Source organism: Fukomys damarensis, unplaced genomic scaffold (assembly GCF_012274545.1).
Source record: "Fukomys damarensis isolate Sample0158 unplaced genomic scaffold, DMR_v1.0_HiC HiC_scaffold_38, whole genome shotgun sequence".
Lineage (NCBI taxonomy): Eukaryota > Metazoa > Chordata > Mammalia > Rodentia > Bathyergidae > Fukomys > Fukomys damarensis.
The window spans coordinates 51148957-51161849 of record NW_022900950.1 but is presented as its reverse complement, the minus strand read 5'-3'; the positions used below and the strand labels follow the sequence as shown (position 1 = coordinate 51161849).

The 12893-nt window shown below is 35.8% G+C and overlaps 2 protein-coding genes across 4 annotated transcripts in view; one reads left to right on the top strand and one right to left on the bottom strand.

Annotated features, from left to right (window-relative positions):
• Gtf2f2 (general transcription factor IIF subunit 2) overlaps positions 1 to 12893 on the top strand; it is a 149877-nt gene that overhangs the window by 70648 nt on the left and 66336 nt on the right. The window lies entirely within an intron of this gene.
• Kctd4 (potassium channel tetramerization domain containing 4) lies at positions 66 to 1477 on the bottom strand. Its single transcript, XM_010637047.2, has one exon. It carries the CDS (start codon positions 1325 to 1327, stop codon positions 548 to 550), a length of 780 nt encoding a protein of 259 aa, XP_010635349.1. The 5' UTR covers positions 1328 to 1477; the 3' UTR covers positions 66 to 547.

Below are 12893 nucleotides of genomic sequence, written 5' to 3'. Positions count from 1 at the left end.
AGTTTTTTTTCTTTTTTTTATTTTTTTTTTTTTTTTTTTTTTTTTTTTTTTTTACTACAGCTCTGTTTCAGGTAGAGAGCTGCGCATCTGTTTTGCTCTCAGTGGTTAATTTTATCAGTTCAGTTTCTTTGTAGATTTTGCCATAAATAGGATGTTAAACCTTAGAGCCCCTTAAAATATTTTATTACCATTTATTTAAATGAACTACAGATAATATACATGCTTGCTTTTTATACAAGTACCCCAGACATAGTGATTGAAAGTATAAGGAAAAATAAACAAATAGCAAAAGCATTCAGTCTTTATTTACAGTATATAGATGATTACTGTTTTCATTTTAGGAGAAAAAGTCTGATCAGCAGGAGCACCCCAGAGAAGGGCATCTTTAGTGATAGAATGTACATACCGTTAGCTTACAGTATTTGATGAGCAGCAGGGCTCTGTAGTACAGAGCTAGCTGAGCACACTATTTGGGGTGCCTTTGATGCTGTGGTTTTCCGAAGCTTGCTGGCTGCATGCTTGTTGCCTTTGTCCATGAGACAGGTAATTACTTGATAAAATGAAGTGCATCGCTGTGAACAATTGACCCTTTAGAACAATCCAGGCTGGTCAGCAGTCTAAAACCACACTTTAAAGCCATCATTATAGCCTCAAACTTAAGAGTTTCCAAGGTACAGACAAAGGTGTTGTCTTCCTTTAGTACGAGTCGAGTGCCATTTTCAGACTTTATGAAGTATTTAAACTGAATAATATTTGATGATATTGAAAACTCCTCTGGAAATCCATCCAGCCTGCTTTTAGATACCAGAACAATTCGAGATTTTATTTTTGAAATGAAATCAGGAGCATTACAGAAGATTCTCAGTCCTTGTGAACGATCATGGTTATCTGTTATTTCCAAGAAAGTAGTCTCTCTAGGTGTTAGCTGTTCTTTTTCCCACCTGGATTTCACTTCATCTGCCAGTCCCTTGAGCTGAAAGAATTCTGCTTCTTGTGCAAGAAGTTGATTTTCTCGAAACCCTTCAGGCAGTAGAAGTTCTCCATTTCGTAGGAAGTTTAGGACGTGCCTGAAGAGGAGCCCATCCCTGTCTATGAAGTAATGGCCATCAGCATCAAATGGGCAGAGAATTTTCCCATTTACGACACCTTCAAGGAAAGTATCTGGGTACTTGGTCAGTGTTTGTTTTTGAGTAATGTATAAATATCCACCAACGTTGAGGGTCATCAGTGTGGATTTGCAGTTCTTTCCTTGCTCAGTGTCTTCCAGGCTGTTGTGTTTCCCTTCATACTCCTTTTCTTTTTCTCTTCTGATTATTTTACGCTCCATTTTTGAAGATGTGATTTCAGTTTGTTCTTCTTGGCTTTGAGATTTTTAAAAAAAGAAGCACTACTGCACAAACACGCCTTTATTCAGTCTCAGTCTGGCGACGGAATGGAAATGCTAGCAGCGTCGCCTGCGCTGTCAGCTCAGCTTTGCAGTAGGTGGCGTTTCAGCTATGTGTGCAGGAGCTTTCTGGAGTAAGACGGAAAAGAGAATTTGCATTTAACTGTATCAGGGAAGGGATTTGTTTTCAGAGGGGTTTTATGTATTTTCCTTCAAATAGTAAAGTGTTACTTGGAGTAAACTGAATTTCTTCTCACCAGTCAAGCAGTCACACATGTTTAATTCTGCAGCCAAACGTGAATTTCTCTGTATTTCTAAATGTCTTGTTATTTCTTAGGCTTAATATTAAATTATATCATCTTTTGGAAAATAGTATTATTGCATTAGTATCATTTTTTAAAATAAATGACAAACCTAGGATGATAGGAACTAGGCTTATAGAATTTTCTTTCCTTAAAAAGTTATATATATGTGGTATATTCATTTCTGAGACTCAGATAAAAGTATTTAAACTTATTTGTGACATTGCACTCAAATTTAATTGGATTTGCATGTGATTCTGATGCAGGGCTCTTCATTAAATGAAAGGAAAATTTCTTAACATCTTTTCACAAAAGGTTATTTTACTTTTTACCCTAAAAGTAAAAAAAATCAAATAGGCTTTGTAGTAATAATTCATTTTTTTTTTCTTGGTTGAAAAATTCATGAGCTTGTTTGGCCCTAAACTTGTTTCAGTGCCACATAAAGACTTGTACTACTATAGAAAATATTATTTTGTGTCCATGGGTATACATACATGTGTTGGGAAAGTAAGATAGAGATTAAGATTCAAAATGCCTGCTATATGTATTGTCATGGCAAGTTAGATTTTGTTTGTTCTTTGTCAGTGTCACAGAGAGTGAAAGAGCAGTGTGTGATGTCTCCCCAGCCCCTTATACTTTTCCTTTCCCTTTAAGTTGCCTTCAGGTTTCTGAGCTTTCATTTCTAGAATTTAAAGGCCAGTGGTACATAAGAAATGTGAACGTTGTCTCTAGTACCCTATTATTTGACCCATTACCAAGTTTTTCTGAAGAACCACATTGTTCTTAGAATTAACTTTAGATTTTATATTGGATTGGTTTATATTTCTATTCCATTAAAGTTATTTCTGAATTACTTAACCATACATATTTGGTATTAGAACAAATTCTTCTATAAGCAGTGTTAGATTTTCTTTAGATATAAAAAATTATTTCTTTAATTATAGCAATCACAGAATTTAACATTTATCATTGATATCAAAAACTCATTGAAATTGGACTAAAAAACAAAGGCAAAATATTTTCAGAGTTGAGTTTTTGCTTAGGAACAATAAAATTAAACTTCTTTATTTTACCAAAGATAAAAGTGCATTCCAGAGAAATTTTAGTATTTTATCTAGTATCGTATAGCTTGCTTTTTTTTTTTTTTTTTGTACTGAGGATCAAACTCAGGACCTTGCAATTTCAAGGCAGGCGGTGGCACCACTGAGCTAAATCCCTGGCTTTTGTATAGCTTTTTTTTTTTTTTTTTTAATTTTATTGAGTTTATTGGTACATTTTAGGGATACAGTACAGTTACATTCATTGTTGGGATCATGTACCTTTACATGGCAAGTCTTGGTTCTCATTTTTTCCCCTTGCCTCTGCCCTCCCTTCACCCCCTCCTTGTATTCTTTTTATTTATTTATTTATTTATTTTTTGATACCGGGGATCGAACTCGGGTCCTTGCGCTTGCAAGGCAGGCCACCGAACGGCTGAGCTAAATCCCCGGCCCTTGTATAGCTTTTTAATGGCAAAGCCACCACTTGGACAAACAGTTCTTTCGGACATGAAGCATTTAAGAAGAGTTTGCTTTTGTTAACTAAGAAGAGTTTTCTCTTGTTAACAGCAATTTCGTATGTGTTGATTTTTTTGTTTTAAGAATAAAATCTTTTCTATGGCTATCACTTGGAACTGGGGCTAGAAATCTACTCATGGAATTCTTACGTTACCACTACATTTGGTTACTGAGTAGCACCATGTAATAGAAAATCATAACAATTGCATTTATAGATATAGGCCTCTTTTTATGAACTTTATGGCATACCAGAATCAGTATAGCATGATTATAAGGTAGTGATGGAGACTGCTAGAATTTCCTTGTATGTTTAAATAAAGTGGTATAGATAGATGCTGTCTGCTTCCTTACACCCTGTTTGGTCTGTCTGTAGATGCCTCTGGAGAAACTTTGATACTGTGACTGCTAGAGGATGGGCTTCCATGGAGATGGCAAGGAAGTAGGAGGAGAGGCAGGACTGTTGCTAGTGAGATTGCCCTCCTCTTCAGAAGTCTTCACTTCAGAGCTTCCTCCCACTTGCTAACTCATTTCTAGATTCTGCTGCCAGATTTTTCAAAACCACTGATGAGTGCTCTTTGCTTCTGCAGGCCTGTCATACTAGTCTGTTCTAAATTCATACATATTTGAGATAGTGAGTGCTTGTCCAAGGTAATATCAGGTCCATGTGACCCTAAAACTATTAAAATCTTGCTTCTGTACATACTAGGGAAAACATTCCTGGTTTATGTGACTATTTCTCTGCTGCACTGCAAATACAAACTAGAATTAATTCATTGGTTTCAGCAGAAGAACTTAAAAAAGATTAGCTTACCTATATATACTTGACCACTAGACTTGAGGATTTCATCTGTCTTTGTGGGCAGAAAGATAACAAAAATTAGAAGGATCCTGTTTTCTTTTCATGACGTTAATCCAAGAGTTACATCACCTGTAATTTAGACATCTGTAATCATGTATACAAAACAGCACCATTAGCCAACTTTGTGCATTTAAACAGGTCCTTGTCTGAGTTAATTGGGCTGGACTGGAAACACTAGCACAAGTACAATGTTAGCTGCTTCATGTAATCCACCACAGCATCTCACAAACTATGTACAGTGGTTGAACCTTTCTCAGACTCATTGGACATGACCTCTGGTCAGAAGAGCATGTGAATTGGTGTCATTCCAGTCCAGTGGAATAATAAATATACTTGTAAATGTTTTGCAGTGTTGAAGCAAGTCTTCAGAGAAGCCTAGGAAACTTGGCTGCACTCAGAAATTTTTTAGTTTTATTTGAAGAGTGTAGAAAATAAAAGCACTATGTGTGAAAGAGAGCACAAATAAAATTGACAGATTAGCTGAGAAGTTCAAGTAAAATTCCATTCCATGTTTCTTTGCCTTTTGCTACAGAGGTAAGCTTGACAATTTGTAAGTCATATTAATTCATATTGTACTTTGGAAGATGAATGTTTTGCGGAAACCCATGTTTTTATAATTTTGTAAGCAGAAGTCATACTTTTAAGTTTTTTTTAACCAAGGCTTGTTTTGAAGTGTGGCTTTTGTATTAATATTTATTTACTTTAAAATCTTATGGTAACTAAAGGAGCAAAACATTCTATGAACCATTAAATGAACACTGAAGTTACAATATTGTGTAGAATTTATTTTTGTAGTGCTATTTGTAAAAATGGAATTTAACTGCCTCTTGAGGAAAGCATTATTTTAGGTTAATAATCATTACCTACAATCTCTAAATGAATGACATGACTTAGAAGACTGTTGTAAAAATATTGTTATGAAATCAGTGACCAAAGAGAGTCTGCTCTCAAATACTGTCCCCTCCCACTGTTCCCTCCTATTATCCTTTGAGTCTTCATTGATGAGATGGTGAAGAAGAGGACAGGATGGTGGCTCATTGTGAATGCACGTGGTTTCTTAAAGAGTAAAGTGATAGTAAAGTAGGGATGGACAAGTCTCATTAACATTTTTTCACATTTTTAACATTTCTGTCATTGAGGTATGGCTTAAAATCATGTCTGAGTTTAATGTCAGTATTTTATCTTTTATAAGGTACATTAAATAATGACAGATACAGTGAATCTTTGAGCAGCTCTAAGAACTATTTCCTTCATATGTCAAGAAAATAAAACTAACAGAGAATGTTGGAGGGAAGAGTGAGAAGGGAGATAACAGAGAGGGAAAAGAGAAAGAGGTAGAAATGTGGCTGGTGGCTCTTCCCCACACAGAACAGTCGAAGCAGGTTCTTTGGAAGTAGGTGCTGTTTTTGTTTTTGTTTTTTTCTGGTACCGGTAATTGAACTCAGAACCTTGCACTCGCCAGGCAGGTACAGTGCCATTGAGCTACATTCCTGGCCCAGTATTTTTTTTTTTTTAAATGTTCCCCCAGCTGATTCTAATGATCAACCAGCGTTAACAAACCACTAAGTTAAGGAAATTGATGAGATCAAGAAGAGTATTATCTAGAAGAAGCTCTTCATGGTGGGTTCATGACCTCTACCTTTGTAAGGTAGAAATATCTTTCAACATCAAAATATCCTGAAAATTGTGAAGAGCTAAACTCTGTTACTGATTAAACATAGTAAAGAGAACAAGAGTTATTAAAGGTGAAATTTTATGGAACTTGAATTATATTCAATTGATTATAAAATGTTGGCATTAAATCTTCTATGAGTATTAAATAGATAGTGTGCCATTCAATTGTAGTCTTGCTAAGCACAGAGTATGGTAAGTACAGAGTATTTCTTGTGCCCCTCATATCTATCATAAGTTTTTGGTACTGTTTGGCCAAAGTGTAACTCTTTAGTGTAAGTCTGTTCTCTGGAAGGGACACTTAATCTTTCCAGAAGGATTTTTCTATTTACTCATTTTTGCTATTTTTAATTTTTTTTTCAGTTTAAGTGTCACTGCTAAAGCTAGATAGCATCAAACTACAGGTTGTATATCCCTAATCTGAAAAACCCAAAATGTCTTCTTTTGTTTTGTTTTCCTCCAGTGCTGGAAATTAAACCGAGGACCTCACATGTACTCAGCAAGTACTCTGCCCTGAACTATATTCCCAGTCCTCCAAAATGGTTAAAGAAGTTTTGGATTTTGAATTTCTAGGGCTAGGGATTTAGCTCAGTGGTTCCAGTGCCTGCCTCTAAAGCACAAGGACCTGAGTTCAATCCCCGGTACCAAAAAAGGAAAAAAAAAAAAGAGAATTGAATTTCTAGGTTAGGGGTATCAACCTGTAAAGCCTATGAAAATGTTCTAAAATCCAAGAAAAATCAGAATTGAAAACATTGTGATCCCAAGCACTTTGGACACTGGAAAAATCAACCTGTTACAATGCTATGATTTCTCTGCCCATTCTTTATTATTATATACAATTTAGTATAACTGTATATAGAAACAGCATTTGTTTTTAATCGCAGAATTTATCAGCCTCTTATTCTTGAAAGCTACTTTGAGAATGGGAATTATGCTCCTTTATATAACAAGTTTAATGTCAGTATTTTATCTTTTATAAGGTACATTAAATAATAGTTATATCTGTATTTAAGATATTTTTATATTTATGTATGCAAAATAATAAGCAAAAGGAAAAATATAGTCTGAAGTATAGGTATAACTTGTGAACTCTGCTTTGTAAATATTGAAACATACACTTTTTTAAATGCTCACTCACTAGATTTTTTTTTTTTTTATGAAAAGTGAGTTTCTGTAAACTGATAGAGCAGTCCAACTCCTTCACACATTTGAAGCATTCATTTTGTGCCTTTGCTAACTGCTTTCCTTTCTGCTCCTTGGCACCCAGTCTTGTCATCCACAGATACTCTCCAGGCAGAATTATATAGCATTTTTCTGTTCAGGAATGTAACTACAGTCCCTTCCTTTCAGTCCATAGGGAGAAGTTAAAGAGAAATATTATAGGTAAGGAAGTTGAATCTTTTTAGATCCTAAACTATGGTTTGAGTTTTTATTTTAAATTTGGAATTCACAACACATTAGACACATTTTGTAATTTGAATATTAAGAAGATATGTATAAATAGGTGATTTAGCAGAACAGAGAGTCACATACCCAACTACTGGGTTCAGGAGGTTAAGGCAGAAGGACTGAAAGTGTGAGGCCAGATTGACAGCCAGGAAATTTACCGAGACCCTTTGCAAAATAAAAAAAACAGAGCTGGGGATGTAGCTCAGCTCTCTGTAGGTTCATTCACCACTAATGGAAAATAAAGAAAACCTGATAACTTTAGAGAATATTTGTGTGACTTCTTCATTATCTTTGAGGTAAATAGTAAGATTTATTGAAATAGATAAAAGTCTTTTATTCCTTAAATTCTTGAAGGCCAAATAGAGATCAGAAAAGCAGTTCATAAATTTGAGTAAAGATCACCTTTCCATCTTTTTAATAATTTAAGAATTGTAAGTTTGCCTAACTTGTTTGTTAAGATGCTAGATGGCATCACCCTGAGATTCACAGGCAAGAAAACTATTAGGAAAATGTTTCAAATGAGAAGAAAGTAGACTATAAGAATGTTAAAATGATTTACCTTCTAAACACACTTCTCTGGAAATGTTTCTTCTGTCCTTTTGAGAGTCACAGGAGTGATATAAATAAGAAGAGAGTTCCTTTAAATTCTTCAGGATCAGTCCAAAGTCTTGGTTACTAGCCCACTGGTGTGTTTTAACTGGAGTTAGAAGTATCCTGACAGGCCTCCACACTCAAATGGGATGAGTAGCCTTGTGGAAGTGAATGACTAAAACGTCTTGATGCCTAAGGACTTCCTGATATACATGATCTCATTATTTACATGCCAGTGCCAAAAAGTGCCCTTCCTGCTTGCTCATTACATTAATTTGTTCAAACTAGGGATGCCCTTACCGTGAAAGAAGAAACATCTGGTTATTTCTTTTCAGTTTTTGAACATAGAATATATCTTAACATTTAGATACAGAGCCAGAAGTTGCAGTTTAGAGCAGAAATCACAATAATTTCAAATTTTAAACAGCTTCTTTTGTTGTTATTCCAAGAAGCACTTTCTAATTTATAACCAGAGAAAATTTAATTGTGTCTAGGTCCTTTTGAAAGTATAACAGACAAAATAAACACTAATGAAGTAAGACCTCCCAATTGGAACAGAAGGCCAGTGTTTTTATTTAGTGAAAGAGAACTGGAAGAGATCTCAGAGATGCCAGTAACTTCATTATAGAGATGCTGAGGCTCAGAGATGTAATTTCTCCAAAGGAGTACTATAATTTAGTGACAGAATCCTACTTTTTTATAGGATGTGCTTTGTGTGCCACCCTTTAAAATTTTCTCTCCCTTTTTTTTTTTTTTTTTTGTGAAACTAGGTGGCAGGATATGCATAAGTAAGATACCATCACCATCTTCATACATACTGAAATTCTTTTGGCTGCAAGTATATCACAGAAACCAATTAGCAAACCAACCTAGTCAAAAAGGGTTGGTGTGGGGGGATTTAGACAAGAGCCTAGAATTTTCCCTGTAATCCGAGGAAGCATTGAACAAATAACAAGCCTGGAGAAAGAAAAGAGCAAAACCACTTTAAAGTCTTCAATACAATTTAGAAACTTTATTGCTTTTCTTCGGATTGCTGGCATTGCGCTGTCCTTTCAGTGATTTGAGGCATGAATCCCTTGAAATTTTCAAGTAGAAAGGATCACCTGGCACATACCAAAAGCTTCTGCTCATGCTGTTCACATACCTTCAGTGCCCTTCCTTCTCACCATCTGTGGTGTATTAACAAATGGTCACCTTGGAATGCCCAGCTGAACTGAATCAGGATGGTCTGGACGTGAAAGACCCACCTGAGGATTGTTGCCAGCAACATAAAAAGAAAACTGGAGGGGAAATGTTGTTTGCTGTTGATTTTCTTGGAGAAGCTTGCTGTGGCTAGTTTTCCTGATGAGAACTTGACTGTTCTTGTTGGAGGAGGAGCTCAGTTCTCGCTGTCACTGGGAATGGCTTCTGTTCTAGCTAGAGGAGCTCTGATCCTTGCCTTGAGCACCGTTTTCCTGGCTCCAGTGTAGATCCCTTAGCCTGGTGGCATAAATCCTTCATCCCATCAGTGCGGGCTTTGTAGCTTCCACCACTGGCCTTTGGGCCTTCCCAGTGCAGATCCTTGATGTGAACTTGAGGGAGACGCTGCCTTGGGCGCTAGACCTCCAGCTGGACTTGTGCGGGACATTAGCATCAGATCCAGACACACACACATACACACACACACACACACACACACACACACACACACCCCATTCTTTGTCTCCAGTGTGTGGACGTAGCTCTTGCACTTTTCTGCATTTGACTTTTTTGGGTGACTATTATAAAATAATTCTGTAAATTATGTGTCCTGTATTTAATCTATTCCCCTGCAAACCCTAACTATAATATCACCCCCACCATTTGTCTAATGCCAATTTTTCCAGGTCTAATGCAAACAATGCTTTCTCTTTCTCGTTTCAAAGCTCTTCCTGATGGACATAATCTCTTTGTGCACATGTGTAATTCTAGTATTCTGTGTACATCTTAGTTTTATGACACAACTTTAACAAATTCTGTTTTGAGCAATAGAATCCCATAGATCATAAGGAAAGACCAGTAGTTGGTCAGTTATATTAAAATGTAGGAAATAATTCTTGGATACCTATATGTATTCCTTAGCTGCCTTAGACATCTTTGCTTAAAATTTATATAAATGCACATTTAACTACTGATGTTCATGTAAGGTAGGGTATTTGAGTGTAGGATGCTAATTGACTACTTTCTCTTTCTTATGGAAATTAAACCCATAATTTAGTTTATATTTTCAGTTTTGGTTTTTTCAGAAAAATAGAACTTAGACTTAGACTGTGATGCAGTAAAAATGTACTTTTTCCTTCTAGAATTTTATGCTTGTCTTCCAATCTCCAGTTGTCTCCACCCATACCTAACTTGACAGAGGTAAGAAGCCTTTATATGAAGGCTTACCAAATCATTCAGCCCAGTCTTCACAGAAACATCTCCTCTCCTGCATACTCATAATTTTGTAAGTTTACATAACACATAATCAAATGGCATGATTACTAAAACTAGCGCAACAAATTTTTGAATAATTTGAACAGAAGTATGTGGGAGTGCTAGAGATTAACCTGCTACCCACTTCTGTATAGAGAGCTATGGGCATCTGTCACTATATTTAATGGTGAGGAATTGAAAGCCTTTATTAATCTGGAAGTGACAAGTAGAGGTGTATCAAAAGTGCTTCTGTTTTGTTATTTTTCTAGACCTGCAGCTCTCAAAATGTGGTCTGCGAACCACTAGATTGGAGGATCTCTGAAACCCTTTCAATGGGGTCTATGAAATCAAAAACTTTTCCTATTGCTAGTACACCTTTTTTAAAAGTCTTCAAAAATGTCTTACTTTCTAATATTTATCAGTAATTAAGGTTCATATAAATGAAATTTATTTGGAGATTTCTATACTTTTTATTTAAAAACAAATGTAAAAGTACATAGTGGATTTTAAACTTTTTTAATTGACAAAGCTTATAAATGCATTTGTGGTGTACAGCATGTTTTGGTGTATGTATATAACATCATAGGATAGCTAGCTCAAACTGCATCTATACTTTTTAAGAATATATGCTATAGACAAGGATAATGGGTTTAAAGGGACTGTTTGGTGTGAATGTAAGTTATTACATCCACAGTGGAAATTAGATGAAAGTTCTTCAAAACACTAGAAGCAGAAAGTACCATATGATGCAGCTATACCTCTCCTTGGTGTATATCCAAAGGAATTGAGGTCAGCATCCTGTAGGGATGCCTGCATACCCATGTGTCTTAGTCATTTTCTTGTCTCTGAGACACAATGCTCAGCAGCCACAAATTAAAGGAGGAGAGGTTTATTTTGGCTCACAGCTTAGAGACATATCAGTCCATAATCCACTGGCTTCAAGACGAGATAGCATGGTATGAGGCATAATGGAGGAAAAGCTGCTCAACTTGTGGCAGGCAGGAAGCAGAGAGGAAAGGGAAGAGCCAGAAAGAGATATAGACCCTTCCCCCAGTTACCCACATCTTCTGACCAGAACCCACCTCCTAATAGCAAGTCAGCTATAAGCCCCTGTTAACTAGTCACCTTTCAAAAGTCCTGCTTTTGAGCATGCGAGGCTTTGGGAAGACATCTAGTTACAAACCATAATACTGTATTGTGGTGAACGTCTCAGTGACCAACTCATGGAATCAGACTACCTACCCACTAGCAGATGAGTGGTTTATATGCACAATGGAGCCACAAAGACCAGGTCATATCATTTGCAGGAAAATGCATGAAAGTGTAAATCATCATGGTAAAGGAAATAAACCAGACTCAGAAAAACAAGTGTTACATGTTTTCTGTCATATGTGGAATTGAAGGGGTTGGGAGGATATAAAAGAGGGGAAAAGGATAGTAGGGAGAGAAGGGAGGGGAGAACAATGGGGAGTGACTATGCTAAGAGTATTTTATATACATGAATGAAAATGTCAAAAGGAAACCTGTTATTCTGTGTAATCACTCTGTACTTTTCAAAAAAGTATGTGTTACAGAACAAATGTTTGAGAATGTCTCTGCTCTACTCTGTGCTCCTTGAAGGCAGGTGCCATATTTCTTTCTTTTTTACTGGGAATCGAACTCAGGACTTTGTGCTTGAGAGGCAGGTGGCAGAACCACTAAGCTAAATTCTCCGCCATTTTTCTTTCTTTACTCGTGGTATGCTTTGCATGATCTTTTACATAATAGGCAGTGAGCATTTCATAAATGTATGAGAATTGCCTTGGCCTCACAGAGTGCTGGCATTATAGGTGTGGGCCATCACATTCTGCTTAGAAATCTCTAACTAAAAATTAAATTCAGTCATCACCTGGAGTAGGTACTGTTAAATAAATGGGAAACATTAACAAGTGGTATTTAAAAGGTAGCTCTTTTAGTATTAAAACATTAATAAGCACTTGAATTTATGATTATTTTAGGGATGGTATTCTGGGTTTATTTTATTTTTTAAAAGCATTAATTTTCCAGTATTGAACTTTTCTTCGTGCATTTAAGATACTTTATACTTCAGAATTTCCCATGTCTTATTGTTATTGTGACGAGTGAATAAATTTTCCTGATAAAACTTTCAACTTCAACAGAGGGGCGAACGAATATAAGATTTATTTTTGCTTTCAAAACATTCATATTTTAATCTTATTAAACTCACTCATGAGAAGAAATTATTTTTAGATTTTCAGATTTAATATAAAACAATTATAATTTTTTATTATTTCCTCTGGGAGTATTTTGGTGTAAGATAGGCATGCTTCTCATCATTGCTCTTTTGAATCATTTGATAGCCTCTCCTTGAGGCTTGTTGTCTGTGTGCATCAAGAGACCCTGGAAATAGTGAATACACACAATATATTTGTAATTAGTATTTAGGAGCTAGAACATGGAATCCCCTGGATTTTGGATACAAAATCAGGAAATGTCCCTAAAAAGAAAGATTTTTCTAGTATAGATCATAGTGGTTTGGTTCTAATTGTACTCCACATTTTGTTCAGTGTATTTGTCTCTTCCAGTAAATATATCTTTCTAAAAGACAGTACAGTGTCTTTAAAAAAAAAAGATTTTTTTTTTTTTTT

What these genes read in the sequence shown, in the direction of transcription:
- Kctd4 (XM_010637047.2), bottom strand. Translation starts at nt 1,327, where the DNA reads ATGGAGCGTAAAATAATCAGAAGAGAAAAAGAAAAGGAGTATGAAGGG.